We start from the raw sequence: 21,456 nt of genomic DNA, 5'->3' as shown, positions 1-21,456 counted from the left end.
TCAGAAGTCCTGCTTGGATGTGCCTGAGATGCTCTTATCTTTCCAGATTCTGGCAAACTGTGAGATTTGTCATCATGGGAGTGATTCCACATTTCTATTTTTATTTTAAGATTTAAGATTATAACTCCACAGTCTCCTAACCAGACCTCTCATTGATCTTCCCCTTCTTTGATATGTCTCTGTCTTGATACCAGAGTTGCCATGATCTTGCTTGCGCTGACCTTTGCAGTAGACAGCACTGCCCAGCTTTGCTGCTGTTTTGCTACCCTCAGCCCTTTCCTCATCTCGCTATGAAGACGGGATCACTCCAAGGCAGAGGTTACTAACTTCCAGACGCCGACATTCCTAGCTGTTGGATGGCCCAGGTTATCAGTTTTCTGCCCCTGGGGAATGAGCCCTGGGTATCATAATAGATGTCTGCAGTGTCTACTGTAACCCCTGTTGCGCTTGTCATACCTGCCATGCTTTAGAGAGATGCGTGAGAGAGTGATGCAATTCCTTCAGGTTATTGCTCCAGTTCCCTGAGCACATGCAAAACTCCTTCTGGCCCCTACTCGTGCACTAGGCTGGTGGTGGCATTAAGAGAAAAGAGTTTTAGCTGGATAGAGGGAAATTTAGATTCCTCGGTAGAAGTCCTTAGGGTGTTTACAGTGTCTTTCTGCAACAGCTCTGTTTGAAAGTTCCTAGTATCTGTCCCTGACATTATTGTATTATTTTTTGATGACTTTCTGGACAGTCTGTACGACCTTCAAGTGCTATGTTCTTGTAAAACACTTGTCATTGTTTACTTGCTTTCTCTTCTCAAGGCCTTTTTACTTCTTCTGTAATCTGCTGCCTCTGCCTCTTCCATCTGCTGCCTAAGCTTCCTTTTTAGTTGCACAGTTCTAGACTGTCTTGGGCAACCCAGGTCTGTTTTGTCTTTCTTGTGTTTCCTAGTGATTCTTTCATGAAACTGTCAGTTGTTTCTATTTTTTCCCCTCATCAAGGAAGGGCAGACACTTCCCTGGTTTGGACTTCTGCCAGACTCCTCTGTTGTGCATCCAACTCATGCTCTCTCACAGGATTTCAATTTTATGGCTTCCTACAGAGTTTAATCTTTCTGGCCATGATGAAAAAAAAATCACTGCTGGTGGCAGTTCCTGGGAAATGGAAACTAATGAATTATGAAAGCGATAAAGTGTTAATGAGCTTGGGTCTAGAGCGTAAGAGAAATCTATTTTTAAGCTATGTTTTTCACAAAATATAATTATATTGTGCAGAACTAAATTAATGCCATTAAAGAAGATGCAAAACACAGGCTTTTGCACTCTTCCCAGGCTGGGGTTGAGCAGAGGGGACACTCGGTAGAGTTGACTGTTTCCCTGTGCGCTGTATGAGTATTCTAGTGCTTAGAAAAAGGACCTGTCCTTAGATCTAACAGCCACAGGGGTCTTGACCGCTCCGCAGTACTTTGGCTCATCCACATTCACCCAAGCAGATGGGCAGCACGTTGGTGTCCACTTAAGATTTTATGCCTTTAATTCAGCACAAAATCCTGCTGCTGCCTGGTCTCCTTGCCTCTGCTGCAGAATGCTCGAGCAGAAACGTGTCGCAGTCACTTCGCTGCCCTGTTTCCTCCTTATTGTGATTAGCGTTTCAGCAGGGGTTGAGAGGGTGGCTCTCACGGAAACTTCAAGCACAGCTAAACCAGCTAAAAGTGCCGCAGCTTCTCAGTGCTTTCCTTACAGGTATCCATGTGAACAGTCCTGGCAGGCCCGTGGGCACTGCCAGCCACTTCAGGGGTCAAGACCAGAGCACAGGCTGGCGAATGGCTGCTTGGTTTCAAAGCACTTGCCTTCTTTGTCAGATCCTCCCCCAGCATCTCCTTTTCAGTGCTCAAATGAAAACCTTAAAGTCTGTGGAAATTCCATACCTGGCTTGCGCTTTCTTCAGCCAGAGGCTGGGGAGATCCAGAACATCTTCCCAAGACCAGATAGCAACATGAAATTTAGCTAGATTTTCAGATGTAGCCACACAGAGTGTGTTTTCTTGCTCTCACACAGCAGGGATGAGAGGGAAAATGTGGTCCTTCTGAAGTGTCGAGGACTGAGAGGGCTCCCAAAGACACCAAGGGGAGCAGGGTGTCACGTTCGATTGCTGTGGTCCCTGCTGTAACCAGTTGAGCACTATGGGATCATCGCTGGAGAAGTCACATTTTCACAGGTAATTAAATTCAGCATCCACCCAAACATCACCATGGCAGTACAAGATTTATGCTGCCCAGCGCGGTGATTCAAACCATCAGGGCTCAGGGCTATGGCTGACAAGACAAACTGAATATAGATACTTGGAAGTTGCTCTCAGAAGGCAAATTTCTTTGGTAAAACTTTGTGAAGTAAACAAAGCTTTCAGATATATAAAGGGTCTCCCCTGTGCCTCATGTAAAGGGAAACGATGCTATGATTTGAAATTCTGGGGATTTAGTTCTTAGCAACAATTTTCAGGTCATATAGATAATCTTGAGAATCAATCTTTATGTGAAAAATACGTTATCGTACAGATGTATTTCATTAAGAACCATTTTTTTCCATTTACTTTGGATAAAAGGTTATTTCTCCGGCTCTGACATACATCATGAAATACCACAGAGTTGAGGTTAATCATATAGAAAAAGGAAGTTTTCTGAGCATTTAAAGGGAAGCCATACACTACCCAGAACCACATTCTGCATGAGAGACTTCCAGGAAGAAAGACCATACTTTCCAAAGGTGAGTGATGAAAGGGACTAACCCACTCTGAAATGGCAGAGGTCAACATGGTGGACAATAAAAGGAAAAAATGATATTTCTGCTTCAAGAGCTGCAATCCCATCTATTAGCCAACCTGGCAGAAGAAGGTCTTCTGATTCCCACTCTTCCGAGTGGGACACATTGCAGTCTCACTGACTTTGAAGGTCCTACTCAAAGGTAAAAGTATGAGGTCCTTACCACCCTCATTTTACTTTGAGCAATATCTTATTTACCTCATTTACAAGTCTAAATTCTTGTTTATTAAGCTCTTTAAGATCCTCAGATAGCAAACACTGTCCAAGGGCAAAAATTACAATTTGTTAGAGTTTAGCCACTGAGACAAGGGCACTGGTATTATGGGTACTGATTTAGAGTAGCTGTTTTAAAACCAGTAAGCTTTTTGGGTTATGTTCAAGGTACTAAGCAGAGTAGGGTAAGGCAATATTATCCTAGAAGAGCACACATCGTCTCTAGCGCTGATTACACACAGATTTTGCATTATGCCTCTTGGGAGTGAAAAATAAAGCAAAAAAAGCCAAAGCAAGGATTAACAAAGCTAAGAAGACCCTGAGGGCTTCTTTCCAACAGGCTTTCCCTACAATCCTGTCCATTTAAAGCCTAAAGTAAAAATGAAAACGTTTGCATGGAGAGGGGGGAGGCAACTCTTCAGGAGGAGAGTTTAAAAAAAAAAAAAAAAAAAAGAAAAAACCAAACCGCTATAAGCAACCAGAATGTTTCCAAAACAACCTGTAAACCACACAGAAACCTGGCACTGTTACATCTTGAAAAATCAGCTGCACAAGTACCTTAGGTTTTAAAAGTGTTTTATATTTTAAAATAAGCAGGGTGTCAAAGCAATGTGGAACTCAGCTCAAACGAGCGGGACTTGGTGAGACTTTCTGCTTTCCTTGTGCACGCCTGCATTTAGAAGAGAAATGATGAACTTGCATAACAGGTTATAAAATGTGTCCTCATACCATGTTTTACAATATCCCCCAGGCCCTTGGTTGCTGTTCTTGCCAAACCAAGACGCTGGGCTCCTACTTCAGAGTAGCCTCCTGAGTGGGAACTCCTTGACACTAACTCAATTTTCAGTGTTAATAACAATGGGGATAATGTAGGACTCATCCTTGCCAGGCGGACTAACCTTGGGAAGACGTCTAGGTTAGACATCCTTAGGGAACTAGAAATCATTCAGTCTCTCTCTCCAATCAAACCACAGACGGTAGGCCAGACAATGATAATGTCTCCTGTGTCCTTCCAACAGCCCACGCAGAGATGGCCTTTGGCCTTGCATTGCCTGTGGAGGCAGATGAGGTCCAGCAGAAAGCAGCAGCACAACGGCACTCCTTGAGCTGGAGTCCAGGGCTGGGGCAGAGCTGCCCAGTTCTCTCACGCCGTGGGACAGACTTGCTCAACAGTAGGTTTTTCATGGCAAGAAGCTGCGTAGGTGACGGTAGACTTTTCTCGCTAATGAGAAACATTGAACTGGGGAAATTAGCCCCTGCTGAGCCCTGGGTGATGCAGGCAGATTGTTATCTGCGTCTGAGCAAGGCTAATCTGAAGATAACTGGGGTAGCTCTACAGCTTCAGAGCTGTTGCACAGACACACCATCGGCAGCAACAGGAACCGCTTTAAGAGATAACACTTGGCTGTCTACTCTCCTTAACGGCAAGGTGTCTACCGCACCAAACAGGAGTCACTTACCATGGGAAAATAGGATAGTAGCCTGCATGCCCAGAGGCCTCCTTATATGCAATTAAACTGCTTAAAATCTGAAGCTTAAGGTTAACTACATATTGAGCTTCTCCAGCCTCCCCTGCTAAAAACACAAAAACTTCTATTCATCGACTGGCTAATCCTTGAAAAAAGTAGTCTTGGACAAGTTCTGCTGCTGAAACGTATGATTTGCTTAATTGAGATGGAATTAAGGAAATCAGCCATTTTTGGCAAGAGAAGGGAAGAGGGATCTTCTCTCCCAAGGGCTTCGATAACTCTGTTGTTATTTTTTCCAGCACATTTCTTTTTTTCAGGCTATTCAGGCCCCGAGCTGACAACAGTTTCTTACTTTGCCACAGTCACACACTCCATCACGCAACAATAAAGGAAAACATTCCTCTGAAGTAAACTAGAAAAATTGGCTTCCCTCACAGTGCGGCAGCAGAGTTGCCTGACAGCGTATACAGAAAGCATACAAAAAAAAATTGAATAGTGTTGGTACCTCAGTACTGAACAAAGTCAAGTGCTCGGCGCGCAAAGGACCTCTCTGCAGCCCTGGCTTGTTCAGGGCTGGTGGGGCACAGCTGTCCAAGCTCGTTCATCAACCCGCGCCTCAGCTCTTTGTAAAATGGGCACAACAACACTGACTTCCTCGGCAAAATTAAGTAGAGCTCCCTGAGCCATATATCCTTAGGTCCGTTCCTCTCTGCAGGTGCATGCAGCTGCCGTGCCCTGCCTTGTGTGCCACAGCCCCGCACAGCAAGGAGGGAAAGGGGCAGCTCTTCAGCATGGTGCCAGCCACGCTCTGCCTCAAGGAGGCTGGCTGCAATTAGGGCAGTTTGGCTGATGTTCTGCACCGACCTCCCACCCATCCCGATGATCCTCGACCCCTGCCTACAGCCTCCTTTCCTTGCACCACAGGACAGCTCTGATGGGGTCCTGCCAATATGGGCAGTCCGCTTTCGGCTTTGCTCAGAGCATCTCGGAGGCTCACGCAGTCATCCAGCGCTACAGGATGTGACCGTCCTCAGCTGCCTTCTGCAAATCTCCACCCTGTTCCCAGACCTCTGTCATCAGCCTGCCACCCACCCTTCCCAACGCCACCAGCCACCCCTCCACCCCATATCACATTGTTCTCCTTTCCAGCCTTTATTTCACATAACCCAGTGCACAGTAGCACCCCTAAGGAGGCATTACCCCACCACATTGCCCTGCTTTCTTTCACGTCCCCACGTCCGTACTGCTCACCCCTTTCCAGCCATTACCTGCATGAGGTAGAGGAAGGCGGGGGCCAGAGGGGCATGAGAGCATGGACACATGTGGCCAGTGGATGAGGGATGGTGAGAGCGCTTATCATGATAGCAGTCTCAGCACAAAGTTACAGCCTGAACTCACCTAAAACCTGGCTCCTGCCTCTCTAAGGGACAGTGCCCACACCCTTTCCCATCTACTTTACTTGTGCTCATGAGGCTGCTGTACCCTGACTACTAGCTACTGGCACCACTGATGTTTTGCCTTCTGTATATATATTCAGTAAAATCCTATTCTATAGTATTCCTGAAGTTGAAGATGCTTGATGACCTTTCTGGCTCGTAGATAAGTCTCCAGGGCATTTCATGAGGTGGTTGTCATGGCAGTCCCCTCTTTGCTTTATCGCTGAATAGCAGCATGGGCTACCAAAAAAAATATAAATAACTTGATCTTTTCACTCTGTAATGTCAGGGTTAGCCTCTCACCTATTCGGAGGAAATCAGAGCTATAAATAGCTCTGCTACCCTGCGTTTCATGCCTTAGTTTACAGTATGAAGAATTCTTCTTTCCGGTGTTGAAAGCTGCAGGGTTTCCACTCAAGGAGGCCAACCATTTCGGTTAAAGTGACCATTTAAAAAGAATTATGGTATCATTACAGTGATAACAGAAGTAGCTGAATGTGCTTATTGATGGGCCCTTCTGCCTGCCCTCTGACAAGCCAGAGGTTGTCTCCAGAGGTTTGACTTGGGAAGGACAGGATGCACATTTACTCCTTGGGTCGGCCTACTTCAACTGAAAAGTCCCTTTAGCACCTGTGCAAAACCAGTCCAGGAGCCTTGCAGTGCTATTAACTCCTCATGCTGGAGTCTATCTCAGCCTGCAGCAAGCTTAGCTCTGCAGTATGCCAAAGGGCATGTAATTGCATCTATAGGGCATTACTGGGCCTTTTCAAGCACGCTGAGATACCTCATATGGGTTAATTCAACTGCACTAAGTGCACAAATGTGCACTAAGCAGACCGAGCACATTCTCTCCTTTTCCCTCTACACAAGGTATCTACCAAAGAAAGGAAATTTTGGGGGAGATGACAGGTGAGAGACTAATCCAGGAAATATTTATGGTTTATTTATCCTTTTTCACCACCAACCCTCTGTAAATCTTAGCAGTATTTATCCCAGAACCTGGGTCTTAAGAGAATGGGAACTGCTTTTGCTGCTCTTATGAGACATCCCTTCTGAGAACTGCCGTCTGCCCTGAGCTTGCCCACAGACTGATTCAGTCTCGCCGGCTGGTTGCCTCTCGTGGGATCACTCAGGCTGGCAGGGACCCAAGGAGGCCTCTACCCCAAGCCCCTGCTCGAAGAAGGGGCAGCCATGAGGTCAAACCAAGTTGCTCAAGGCTTCATCCAGCCCCATCTTGAAAACCCCCTGTGAAAATCTGCAAGTGCTACCCAAAACAATGGCTTCATCTTAGAAGTCAGTATCGTGAATACCAGCACACACTTCAGTTCATTTACTTCAGCTACGAAGTGAAAGATCCCATATTTCTGACCTTGGTCAGTATCACAGATTTCCACCTTTTCCACCTCCATTCCAGTTTAGAAGGGACCCAAAGTAAACGCAATTAACATTAATTTTAAAAATGGGAGGTTGTCTTCCTATAGTTTGTTTTTCTATATCTTGTGTTTTCTGAGTCTTTTAGAAATTTTAAGGTTACATCTTTCAGTTTTTCTCTGCAGTTGTGAGGCTTATTTCTCTTTCTGGGGGAAAAAAAAATAAAAATGTCTGTCTATCTTCAGTCTACTTCCTGATTCCAGCAGGCAGGGTGTTAGCAAAAAGACTTGCAAAACCAAGGAAGCTATTGCAAGAGCTGCCAACACTTCCACAAAAATATTCATATCACAACTGGCCACTCTCATTAAAGGAGCTAAATTTCCAGTAGGCTGGGAGGACTCAGCTATCCTCCCATTTTTTCCCATGACCTCATTCATGCGGTACTTCAATGCAATTCATGTGGGAAAACACCGCCTGACCGTGCTGAGCCATGTTAGCAACAAGGACTTCGGTCTCTGAATTTGTTAATCCAGCCTCAACAACGTGTATAAAAAGAAATGTTAACAAAGTAAAACAGGGAAGTCTGCCAGAATGGACTGTATCTGGCCCTAGTGGCCAGAGTGCCAGCAGACAAGTCCATTATCAGCATCTGAAGTTGTTTGAGTCAACAAGGAATATCTACTGAGTTGTTCCTGGTCAATCTGCCTCCTCTTCCCTGCCTTGTGCTCACTTGGTGAGTGCCCTCAAGTAGCGCTCGGACCTGCTGACCCATCACCTGACCTCTGCCATCGGGCCAGGTGTGCTCGCAGACCTCACCTCAGGCTGTCTGGGCTGTAAAGACCAGGGCTTTCAGCAGCTTTGTTTAGCACTAAGCCTGCAAAGATGAACAAAGTCCATCCCCCCGTTACTCAAAAGCCCCTCTGTAAACATGCTGCTGCCTGATTACTGTTGTTTAATTATTTTCTGTTACTGCTACAGGACGGTCAGAATGACTGCACATGCCCTTTTTATCCTATGCAAATGGCATTAGTCTATAATAAATAACTTTTCCACCATATGAGCTTGGGAAGGAGGAATGGAAGTGTGGAAATGGCTGAAGTAACTTGGTAATGATGAACAAAATTGGATTTGAGAGTTAAGCTTGCTTTCACAGCGTTAGACTGCACCTCTTTGGGATTATTAAGGCAAGAAAGTAGATAATGAAACCTTAGCCCTTAAATAATCTCTTCCCTTTTCTGATTTATTTCACCCTTCCTAAAATCCAGTGTGCAAAGGGACACCTTTTCTTGTCTAAATTACTGATTTGACTCCTCAGCAAGGCCTGTGTTCCTGCTGCCTCTAGACCTGGTGTAACTTTTCTTTCTGTCCTGACGGACACAGCTCAGTGGGTGGTGGATGTACAAAGCGGTCAGGTCCTCAAGAATTTTCACGGCAAACAGATTTCCTTTGGTAAAAGCAGTTAGAGAATTAAACAGGCAGGTAAACTGCTGCCATGTGTTTTACTTGAGTTGTGGTCTTCTCCTGAATCCCTACTGTCTGTCTCAAACATTTTGTACCAGGCTCCAGCCTGCACTTCCTGAGCTTGGTCTAACTTTAAGAGAAGCCAAATAAGGTGACCAGGGCAGGACACTAGATTTCTTTATCAACATCCTTTTTGCTACGAGACCTGCAACCTTGCAGCAATACTCAGTGATTTCTCTTAAACTGCTTTTGAGGGCAGTAATTGCCTGTATCTTTTCTGTCAAGATATATTGTGGGTCCCTACCACAAGCCCATATGAGATAACCTGAAGTACAGCTGCTGTCCATAAACCAGAAATTGAGTATAATCTACCGTGTCCAATGGCACTATGTCTCATCTTTCAAAGGTGGTATTTAATCGTGATCTGGACATTTTTGTATTACTTGGAGATAATTTATTTTGTCTTTCCTATTTGATTGTGTTAAGGTTATTTCAAGACCTCCTTTATGCTCCAGCTCATTCAGTGTTTGTCTCTAGAGAAGCCAGGACAGAGCAGGCAAAGTTTTAATTTAAATCTCAGAGTTTTCATGTAATAAATGACATAACCACACTACAGACAAGGCTTCACTACAAACCCCTCCTTCAGCTGTGCACTCAGTGATTTTGGGGGCTCAACTCAGCCTTGGCCCAGTGCATTGGAAGAGATGCTTCTGAACAGCTAGCTATGCCTGGTGGCAGATTGTCCCACGCAGGTATGGTCTAAACACAGGGACAGCAACTCCAGAACATGGGCTCATGTGAACAGCCTCAGGAAATTAAACTACCAAGTGAGCAAAGCCAGTCACAGCGATGCGGGAGGCATGACTACAAGCGCAGGCATCTGTGGCAGGATCCGTGGCCTTAGGAGATGAGCCTGAGGAGTTCAGCACTGACTTGGCAAATCAATTCCGAATTCTGAAAACATGAATAATATGTTCTTCTTTATTCTGTGCAATTGCAGATACTTCTCCTGTTTAACGTCATTTTGCATATTTGGAAAGGAATCACATCCTCTTTTTTTGGCACGTAAGAGTTTGGAAAACAATTACTACACATTGCACAACAAAGCATACGTGCAAGACTCCTGAGAAGTATATGGTCAACTCAAGTGTTTCAAGAAATCAAATTAATTTCAGCTATAATTCACAAGATTTCCCAGAAAAAAAAAGGAAGCATTACACTCAGTATATGGCACTACAGCGTTCTTCTATTAGAAGACTTTACCCCTGTGGCAGGTGTCTTCATAACTACTTGTGAAAGTAAAAGCTACTGTCACTACCTGCACCAAGTGGTCTACCATACTCAGATGTTTCTTTCAAGCTCTCAGTATATGTTACTTCAAACACGCACATTTACTTTAAATAACTGATTCTTTTCTTTTTAATACTGCTGCAATGTCACTGCTGTCAGTGGAATGACTTCTGACTGTGTACACCTAAAGGGGAAGGAGAATACACCTGAGGTTTCAATCAGTTTGCTGAGAAGAGCCAAGGGTAGGAGTCATCTGAGCAAATACCGCTCAGTTCTTGAGGTATGCGAGGTTAGGGCTCCATTTTGGGATGAAGCAGAAGTCAGGGACAACTCTCAGAACCAAAAGCGCACAAAGTAGCTGAGATTTCAGCAGCACTTGAGAGAGGAGCTTTGGAGAGGTATCTCCCAACACTGCATGTCTAAACAGAAGAAATCTTGTAACAAGCCTTCTCTCTGAAAGATTTCCACTGTTCTGAGTAAGAAGTAAGGGATCCTTCAGGCCGAGAAGGAAAATCACAGAGATCCAAGGCTCTGAAAGTTGCCTGGTTTCTCAACTTTCTGATGAACAATGTAGTATCTGCTGTTGGGTTTCTACCATACCTGCTGCTGTGACCAGGCTTTAGCCCTCCTGTCTCTGGAGAAATTATGACCAAAGATGAAGAACGAGAAGAAAATTTTTTAAATCCAATCTCTTCATTCTCCTGTTTTATGATTCTAAGGGCTACTTCAGTGACTAGGTGAAAAATCCCCAGGAAAAAATGGAAAGAAGTTTCATTTCTTGACCCCCTTACCTAGTGAGTTCTTTGGGGATTTCCATTTTAAAAAAAAATCACAATTAAATTCAGTCTTCCCCTCAGAAAACTATACTTCCCTAAATATTTCATCAAACATCAACAAAGCAGATCTGGTGTGGGGAAAAGAAAGAGAAAAGAAATGATCCACCATTATTTGGCAGTGCAATGCTAAGAAGTTTTTTGTACTTCATTGATTGAGCCATCTATATATGGATCTCAGGGGCTGGGCAGCAACCTCCATACTGCCATTATGGTACTGGGGAAAACCTCTTCATATATTATTTGAAAAGTAGGACGGGATTAGAACGGCTTTATACAAACAGCTGAGCAGTAAAACTTGCTGCTTAAAGCTGCATACGGTAAAAGTAAGAGATGGATATCACTGTAGAGATGGCACAGAGCCATCATGTCACCTTTAAGGATAGCGCATCCTTCTTTGTGTCACTTGTGAAGCTGAGATTGCACTGAGTCCTCATGAGAAGGACAAGAAGCAGCTGGCAAGGTGCTCCAAAATAGTACGCTGGGATGGGCTGCAACTTGAATTTTAACTGGAAGGGAGGATCTCCATAAAATCTGAACTATTTACATCAAGGCAAATTCAGTTTTCAGTTTACATCTGAATGCATCAAGTCTGTGGAGTCTAATGAGCTGAACCAAGGTAACAGGGAGAACTTGTTCCCACTTCTTCAAACGCTTTAGGAAGAGTCAGAAAGGGACAAACAGCTCTCTGTGGGGCAGATTGCACAGATCATTGTTTATCTGTCAACTTAGAAAAGAAATATTAGGAGCAGGCCAGCAAAACCAAAGCTGCCTGGACCCAGTAGAGCTGGAAAGGGGGATTCTTGAATGGCAGGGGAATTACAGCTGCTCCTTTTGAAGGGCACTGGAAGGGCACCAGCTCAGCTCCACCTTCATGCAGACTCAAAGAGCAGGAAGCTGTCAGGAGGATTCACCTCCCTGTTTGCGATGTTCCGCGGGGAGGAGGCATCCTTTTAGCAAGCACAGAACTAAAGAGGGACTTTCTGAAGTTAAAGACTAGATGCCTGGAAAAATCCTGCCAGTCTACAGTGTTCCTCAGGCCACGCAGCTGGCATCCTCTACACACTCTCAGGAAATTTAACACCAAACTTTGGGCAGACTTGCATTCCACAGCGAGACAACATCTCTGGTCTGCAGTTACTCACCATGGGCGCTCAGAGGTTTGACACTGACGCTTACAGAATACCAGGGAAGACTGAAGGGCACTTCATTAAGCTAAGGCAATCCAGACGTACCAGGGTACTTAGAAGGAAGCTCGGATTCCAGTTTTAATTCTTTTAAAGCATTCATACAACATATAATTTTATTTCCCAAAAAAGTTTAGAAAGCGGGTGGAGCAACACAGAGACAATAAATCAAAGCTAATATACTAAGTTACTTCGAGACACAGATTTACCACCTCCCTTTGTGCCAGGTATATTCCTTTGGCTTCCCTAACAGGAATAAATTTGATTTCATCTAAACTCAACAGGCAGGCTATTTACCCTAAATGAGAAGAAGGAAAAGCATGACCATTCCCGTGCCCAGTGTGCTCCTGTCAAAACGGTGTGGGATGGAGAACTGAGGGGCCTTCTACAGCTCAACGCTGACAGAACTCAAGGTGCCTATCCACCATAGGAATACACCAGCCTCACGGCGGCTGGGATCTCTGCACATGTGATGGCAGTTCTCCTGCTTTTTGAAAGAGAGATAATTTTTAATTACCCTCTTCCACTTACTTTGCGACTTGTATGAAAATGATGGAAACTGTTTTAATTCTTATTCCTACCAGAAAGCTGAACGCACACTTTGCATTAAGTTAGTGATAAATTAGAAACAGCAAGCAAGTTTGAAAAACTTGGCACAAAAGTCTTTCTAGCTGGGCTATTTCACAGTGAAATTTTTGTACTACATTTTACTTTGCCTGTCCTCAAAGAAATCAGATTTTATGGCACAGGACACAAGTCAAGAAGTAACATTTCTATAAATGACATTTTTAGGATGGCAGGATTCAATTTAACTTTTATCCAAAGGAAAACTTGATTCATCAAAAACCAATGTCCCACCATGCAAAACCTAAGCCCTAGGTCAACTTCAAATAACTCAATAAAAAAGTTTCCCCATCCTGCAGCTAACCCCTTGCCCTTGTCTTCTTAATCTGGGCGCCTGAAGTTGTGGCAAAAGGCTTGCTTTCCCTGCCTCCGTGCAGGAGCACTAAAGATGTGGGGCATCTCTGCAATTGTGTGCTCCGAGGAGCACACAGATGAGAGATAAAGATCTCCTGGAGGTACATGGCAGCCACACAAGCAGTCTGTGGGCTGCACTTGAGATTAGAGCAGACTGAGAGATTCACTTGTCCCTCTGGCGGGGGGAGAAATAAGTCACCGGCCCCCACAGCATTCTCCTGGAGAAGCTGGCGAATCATGGCATAGACAAGGGTACTCTTCACTGGGTAAGAGACTGGCGGGATGGCCGTGCCCAGAGAGTTGTGATTAATGGGGTGAAATCCTCTTGGCGGCCGGTCACCAGTGGTGTCCCTCAGGGCTCAGTTTTGGGGCCAGTTTTGTTTATATCTTTATCAATGATCTGGATGAGGGGATTGAGTGCACCCTCAGTAAGTTTGCAGATGACACCAAACTAGGTGGGAGTGTTGATCTGCTTGAGGGTAGGAAGGCCCTACAGAGGGACCTGGACAGGCTGGATCAATAGACCAAGGCCAGTTGTATGAAGTTTAATAAGGCCAAGTGCCGGGTCCTGCATTTCGGTCACAACAACCCCAAGCAACGCTACAGGCTTGGGGAAGAGTGGCTGGAAAGCTGCCCAGCAGAAAAGGACCTGGGGGTGATGGTGGATGGCCAGCTTAACATGAGCCAGCAGTGTGCCCAGGTGGCCAAGAAGGCCAACAGCATTCTGGCTTCTATCAGGAATGGCGTGGCCAGCAGGAGTAGGGAAGTGATCGTGCCTCTGTCCTCGGCACTGGTGAGGCCCCACCTCGAGTACTGTGTTCAGTTCTGGGCCCCTCTGTACAAGAGGGACATTAAAGTGCTGGAGCAGGTCCAGAGGAGAGCTACCAGGCTGGTGAGGGGTCTGGAGACCAGGTCATATGAGGAGAGGCTGAGGGAGCTGGGCATGTTTAGCTTGGAGAAGAGGAGGCTGAGGGGAGGCCTCATTGCCCTCTACAACTACCTGAAAGGAGGTTGGAGAGAGGTGGGTGTTGGCCTCTCCTCCCAGGTGAATAATGACAGGACCAGAGGAAATGGTCTGAAGCTGCAGCAGGGGAGGTTTAGATTAGACATTAGGAAGAATGACTTTACTGAAAGAGTGGTCAGGCACTGGAACAGCCTGCCCAGGGAGGTGGCTGAGTCACCATCCCTAGAGGTGTTTAAGAAATGTCTAGATGTGGCACTTCAGGGCATGCTCTAGTGGCAGAGATTGTAGGGGTTGGGGGTTTTTTTCTGTGTGTGTATGGTTGGACTCGATGATCTCAAAGGTCCTTTCCAACCATGAAGGTTCTATGATTCTATGACTTCCACCTGCTAAAAGGCAGCTCCTCTCGCTTGATCAAAGCACTGGCCTGCTCATCTGGAGGTGCTTTATTTTCCTGTTGCAAGTCTGTAAACGATAACACAAGGTGCAGAACCACAGGGGAGCTGAGGTAAAGCAGCTGCAGGAAATATTAACTGAACTACACCATAAAAGCAAGATCTGCTGCCGGTCACAAGAGGAACCTGCTCATTGCAAGTGAGATTACATAAATACTGGTGGTCACAAGAGGATTCAGTACAATAATCAGAGCAAGACCAAAAAATGTAAAGAACTTACTTGATTTTTCTTCTTTAATATTGTACTCCAGCACACCAGGTGCCTCGTTCTGCATTGGCAGGCGGACTGCAAGGACCATGTTGTTCACATTAGCCTCTTTCCTAACCAAGAATATCTGAAAAAGGAGAAAGCAATCAGGAGCTTAGCTACTTTATGTGAGCTTCTGAACTTTATTTTAGGTCATTGGTGATTAAGTTTTTTATCAGTACAATTCACCTTTAAATGATCTTATTTTAGCTTTGTTCCACTTGGTTGAACTTTACATGACAAAAATAATGAATAAAGGGCCATTTTATCTGTCTGAAATTCAGAGCTGTGAAGGAACGAGCAAAATTTCTGTCCATCGCTGATGTCCCACTTAAGCCTAAAAGGCAAACTATTTCCCTAACTGAAGAGTATAAAGCTGCGTTCACAATTTGTCGAGTGACGCTCCTCACATAAGTGCCCTAAACCACAGACAATTCACCCTAGAATGTCCCAGCCTGAGTCTAAAACACAAGAGTCACTTGTACATTGAGAGGGAAAGGATTCAAGTGCCCACGAGCGGAACATAACGCCAAAGGCTCTGATGGCCACAGTGTGTCACGGCAGAGTTTCTTCATGGGACCGGAAGATCATTCAGGCAGGCAGGGACCCCAGGAGGGCTTTTGTCCAACCCTCTGGGCAAAACCATGAGGCCAGAACAGGTTGCTCAGGGCTTCATCCATACAGGTCTGGAGAACGTCCAAGGACAGAGGCTGCACAACCTCTCCAGACAACCTGTCTCACCACTTGCTGTCCTCACAGGGAGAAAGTGTTTCCCCGTACCCAATCCGAACCCCTCTGGTTTCAATGTACACCTGTCACCTCTTGTTCTCCCACCATGCAGTGCTGAGCAGAGCCCAGCTCCATCTTCTCCATGACCTCCCTGTAGCAACCAGGTGGCTGCTGCACAGTCCCCGCAAAGTTGTCTCTCCTGGTTGAACAAACCGTGGTCCTACAGCCTCTCCTCAGTAGGTCTGTGCCCAGCTGGCTGCCCAACGTCCCTGTAGGGCCTTTTCTGCAGAGCTGCCCAGCCAGGTTCTGCCAGCCCAGATCCCTGCTGGAGGCTCTGCCTTCCCTGGGGCAACACTTTGCATTTGTCCTTGTTGAATTTTGGCAGGTTCCCGCCAGTCCTGTTCCCCCAGCTTGGCAGCACTGACTTCAAGTGTATTGACTGCTCCCAAAATCACAGTGGAGATGTGGTTGGAAGGAACTCTGGAGATCACCTAGTCCAACTGCAATGCTCAAAGATGGATCGACTACAGCAAGTCACTCAGGATTGTGTCTTGTCCGGGTTTTATGACCTCCAAGGATGTAGGCTCTACAGCCTCTTGGGCACCTTTTCCAATGTTCAATCATCCTGACAATAAAAAAGCTATTCTTAATGTTTAAACAGAATTTCCTGTGTTTCAGCCTATGCCCACTGCACCTCATCATTTCACTGAATACCACTGAGAATTGTCTGGCTCAGTCTTTTGTACTCCCTCCCATCAGGTATTCATACACGCACAGATAAGAGGTCCCTGAGTCTTTAATTGGAGCCAGTGGAACCACTGTAGCCATTGGTTCCCACCAATGGGACCAGTGATATTAAAAAAAAAAAAAAAAAAAAAAAAAGAAGAAGAAAGAGGAAAGGGGAAAAAAGAAAGAGGAAAGAAAAAAGAAAATAGAAAAAAAAGCTGTGAAAAAGAAAGAAAAAAAGAAAAGAGAAAAAATAATAAGAGAGAAAAGAGAAAAGAAAAAAGAAAAAAATCTCATTCTTTGTATTGTATAAGCTCCTAAGTGTATTTCTAATTAAAGCTCATTGTCAAGAATATTTTTAGGTTGTACCTTGAAGCTGCAGATACCAAGACAAAGCAATCTTCACCTTTAACTGTTCTTTGATAGCACGTTTTGGCAGGAGAGAGTCAAGGTATTTTTATAAAAACTGAATTAAAAATTTGGGCTAATTTTGGAGTCTGGATATTAATATTAGAAAGCATAAGTTGATAAAGTGATTAATCAACTATAATGCAGTGGAAATCTATCAAGAAAACATTAATTTCTTGGACAGAGAAATTTAAAAAAAAGCTTATCTAGAAGCCAGGACCTTTCTCTGCATGAGTCTCTGTCATAAGGGCATCTTCTGTCATTTTGAAGCACTGATGCTAAACACACAGCTTTGGGACAGCTTTGCAACCTCGCACAGTGCCATCGTCTTGGCCTCTGCCATTCATAAGAAATTGAGCCCCGCCGGTTCAGGTCCACCAGCAGTGCAGAGAAAATCCAAATAAACACATGGCAAACAGGTGCATGCCCAAAACAGGCCTATTTCTAATGCAGGGCAGCCCCCACTTTCTACATCACAGAAACCACCTGCAGGTAGGGAAAAGCCACAGAGGCTTTCCCTTCACCACGTCCTACCACCCATGTGACAGCACGGTCCCTTTAGCCCACCTGAGAGACTACTGTGACCTTGGACCTCAGACAGCACTATCTCACCTTGCATCCGTCCAGTTCCATGGCAGGGGGGTTGTAACTAGATGATCTTTAAGGTCCCTTCCGACCTAAATCATTCTATGATTCTATAAGTGCTTCATCTGAAACTAAATTTAAGCAATGAGAGAAGTGAAACCTGGAAAGGAATCACTTCTGTTTTCCTGATCAGCATGCCTGGTTGCCATGGCTCCAAAGGATAAAATTGGACCATGGCTGTTCAGAGGAGAGGGAGGTGGGTTTTCTGAGCTACGCCTAACCCTACTGCCTGGGTCAGGACCGGTACGCAAGCCAGTCTCTGCCATTTTCACCGGTGGTGGGAAAGGTGCGGTGCTGGTTCAACTTCAGGTCGGCTCAGAGTGAGAGCCTGCCCTTGCCGTGGGACTCTCCTGACGCATCAGCTCTTCTCCTGCCTGCTTCAAGCTGCAGCTGAGGACCGTGCCTGAGGACGGTGTGAGCAGGAGGAACAGTGGCAAGATTTACTCCTGAAGCCACCCGGAGGTGGGGGACGGCCCTGGCCACAGGGAGTGATTAGTGACCGAGGGGGCTCAGGGCCATACGCGGCCGTATCAGAGACAGTCACTCAGGCTTCCTTTTGTTTTCCCAGAAAAACAAAGAAAATAATCTGTGCAATGTCTAGTTCAGGGTGAGGCACAGTCCAGGTTGGTCAGGTCCCATGGGAGGCTGTCACTTGGCTTGGCTGTGCCAGCTTTTAGCACTGGGATAAACTGACTCGGACAACGGACAGGTCCAGACCTCTGCAGAGCAGGAGCGAGTGAATTTTCCTTGTGCCCCAGCATCATTTGCACCTGCCCTTCCCAGACAGACTCAACCAGGACGTCCACTCCCTGCCTTGCCTCACCTCAGAGACCTGGGAATGGGGACCTCTATGTCCTACAGAGCTGTTTTCCTTAAGCAAGCTTAATTTTCTAATACTCAACTTACGGGGACCAGATGGCAATTATTGTAACAAAAACTACTCCCATCAACTCCCAGAATTTAAGGGCCTTTTGTTCAGGGTTTTTTTTATTGCTCTGAATTAGGATAGTCAACATACCTATGGGTATGGTGGCGAATGGGAAGGCATCTCCATGAATCTACACACTAAGTAAATAAAACCAGAGACAAGATTTCTTGCTTCCCCAGAGCCATTATACCTGTATTGCACCGCTGTGAGTGGTTAAAGCATCAAAAGGTAATGAAAACAGAGAGCATGGCCTGCTAAATATTTTTGCTTCCACTTGAAAAGCAGCGCTGCTCTCCTAACCAGCTCCACCAAGGACAGGAAATGTGGTTGTCTGAACCGAAACCGCTTTGGACTTACCCCTGCTGTTTCTTTGCCAAGTATTGCCTCAGCCCTTTCCTGATTCATGTTCAGCTGAAGCCAGACAGGACAGGTCTTGATGAGTTTATCCAGGATGCTGATCCCTGGAAGCGGGAGGCAGTTTTGCAGGGCAGTGGCCTGACAGAGATGTGTCTCTTCTCCCTCTTCGCTGGTATCTCTGATAGGGCTGAAACACAGCAAGGGAGGTCCCTCGTAAGTGGAGCAGCAAGTGGAAAATTTGGGGGGAGTAACGACTGTCAATGCCAAGACACAGGCACACAGAGGCACTGACATGCATCCGGCACGACCCAGCAAGTCCTGCAGGATGAGGCTCAAAGGACACAGACGTAGCGAACCTTTTCCCCGCACCAAGAAAGGGGAATGGGAGGGAGCAGGGGAAACGTGTGGAGAAACATCAGAGGGACCTTCAGGAGGGAGGAAATGTAGACTTGGTGTCCCTCTTTTTTCCTGCCTTCTAGTGGGAGGTGTCCCAGCGCAGGGGGTTGGAACTAGATGACCTTTAAGGTCCCTTCCAACCCAAACCATTTTATGATTCTATGGTGATTCTATGATTTGTCATTTTGGCCGGTCCTAAAGAAGCTCCAAAAAGATGCATGGGAGATGCTGAGTGACAAAAGAGGGACCATCCTGTGGCATCACATGTCAGCAATGCCCAGTCACACCGTATGTCTCAGAGCTTATTCTCAGCTGCACAAGATGTAAGAATACTGAAAGTACACTGTTGAGAATATTAAAGATCTGGGACACATTCTCTTTTAGATGCCTGTTCTGATCAGAGACACAAAGAACTAATTCTATTTATTTTTAGCCCCTGCAGTCTAATGGCAGACTGGTATGAAACACTGGTTTCTAGCTATGGCACTGATTCAACGAAGTATTTATACACGTGCTTAGCACTGCAGTCGGTGGAAATACTTGTGCTGAAAGGTCTGGTCTTAAGAGCTCTACTGGATAAGGCTACGTGCTCACGGATAGAGGCTTGTCATTCATTTGATTGATTTTAAGAGTAAAGAAAATGTAGGAGAACATACACAAAACACTATGTTTTTCTGTATCGGTTTTGCTCCTTAGCTGTCAGAGATGAAAAGAGCAGGACTCTCACTTCTGATTTGGCGTGATTTCAAGTCTTTCTCTTTTTCCTTTTATTTTTAATGATACAGATCTTGTAGTAGTACATTTCAATAAGGTCAGACTTAAGCTACTAAAAGAGATTCCCTTTAAAGGCCTAACCAAACACAGACTGCTTATCCCAAAAGTTAGTTTTTAGAAAAATAACCTTTTAAATCCCAAAACCAACAGTGCAATTTTATTTTTAGCAGCTTTTTCATTTTCAACCCTACAGGGACAACTTCCTTAGAAAATACACATTCCTCTGCAATCCCAGTTGCTGATTCAGGATATTAATCCACAGAATCTTGATTTTAATCAATCCATTTTCGAGATCATAGCCAAAACAGTAAGAATGAGAACTCTGCTTAAAAAAGCAAATAGAAATACGTGAAACACATTCTCTTCACTTGTGATAAAAGCCCAGCTTGTCACACAGGTGAGGAAGTTTCTTTCAGATGCAATAGCATATGATTTTCATCTGTATCATTTGAACATATACAGTAAAACAGTGGAGGACAGCTTTTGGAATTTAACCCAATTCACCTCTCAGTTTCTTTCTTTACATTAGAAACCAAAATAAATGCCTAGTAACCATGTGAAAGGAAAGCATGTGTTGGACGGCAACATTCATACTCGGTAACAGGAAAGAAGTAATGAGCTGAAGGGAAAAAAAAAAAGGTGAGTTATAATGAAATATTCCATACCACTGTTAGCAAAAGCTGCTCCCCAAATTAGTCACACCAGCATGAATCCGATCTTGCCAATGATGTGTGAAACCCAGACCTAAAGGAGGCCAATGCTGATAATGTCTTGCTGTGGCACCAGAAGGTGACATGCATTCCGATAGCTCCAGTGATGCTGAACTTCGTTACCCGTTAATTATGTGAGCTGAAAAGGGCCAGCAAAGAATTGATGCTCAAGAATCCCATTGCCTGGGGGGAAATGGGGGATATCAACAAAGGCAAGGAAGTAATAAAAAGCAGCGTGCGCCTGGTGAGCACCAGGGACGTAGTGGCACTGGCACAGTGTTCCCCATGGGGGATCCCAGGCTTGATGCAGGCAGAGGCACCCAGCCCTCTGCTCCCCCCAGCAGGCACGTCATCTGGATGGAGCCCTGCTCCCAGCAGCAATGTGGGTTTGGCGACAACGGACTGGTGAAGAAAAATAACAGAACTGACTTTCCAAAGCACGAGGCTGCATGTAGGGCCCATCATCCAAGTTTTGGAGAATGGATGAAAAACAGAAGATTATTTCGAACTTGGACATACAAGATAAAAAAGGAAGAGTCTGAAAATACTCATCTTAATGGAAACAGCTCACAATTTGAGCATGTGGGGTTTGTCAGTGCAGATAATTAAGAGCAGTGGATGAGGCTTTTTGGCAGAACGGGAATGCAGCCTTTTGGGATGAGAATCCTGGGGTGGGGTACGCTCCCCTCAAACGCCAGCCTGGCCCAAAAAGCACTAAGGAGGCTCTTTTACCTGTGCAGAGGGAAGAAAGGACAGTGATGCGAAAGGGGAGGCTTTGATAAAAAGAAAAGTCAAGAAGAGTCATTAACGGGATCATATTAAACCAGGGGAATGGTAAACTAGATGATTCTTTGACAGTGAGGTCTAACAGATAAGTTCCCAAAAGAAGGGGAAAGAGGACTACATTGCCCAAATCTCTTAAAATGCCCTCTTCAGAGCAGTAGCGAACACTGTATGGAGTCAAATCCTGGTCTGGCTAAGAAATGGGAGTGAATGACCTAACAGACCTTTTCCAGCTGTAATGCTGTGACCCGCGACACACCAGTTGACGCAATTACGGCACGGATGCTTGACTTCTT

General features: G+C 45.3%; 1 protein-coding gene across 1 annotated transcript in view; it reads right to left on the bottom strand.

The window, feature by feature from the left end:
* The window catches only part of LOC128908257 (ras and Rab interactor 3-like), a 172,559-nt gene that overhangs the window by 33,066 nt on the left and 118,037 nt on the right, over nucleotides 1-21,456 (bottom strand). The window contains exons 18-19 of the mRNA XM_054198071.1: nucleotides 18,498-18,684; nucleotides 14,678-14,792 (exon numbers count right to left, since the gene is read on the bottom strand). Coding sequence (XP_054054046.1) covers nucleotides 14,678-14,792; nucleotides 18,498-18,684 — 302 coding nt within the window. The remainder of the gene's footprint in view (nucleotides 1-14,677; nucleotides 14,793-18,497; nucleotides 18,685-21,456) is intronic.

This window comes from Rissa tridactyla, chromosome 4, assembly GCF_028500815.1.
Source record: "Rissa tridactyla isolate bRisTri1 chromosome 4, bRisTri1.patW.cur.20221130, whole genome shotgun sequence".
In the NCBI taxonomy this organism is placed as follows: Eukaryota; Metazoa; Chordata; class Aves; order Charadriiformes; family Laridae; genus Rissa; species Rissa tridactyla.
The sequence above is the reverse complement of the archived record's forward strand: the minus strand, read 5'-3'. Positions and strand labels throughout refer to the sequence as shown.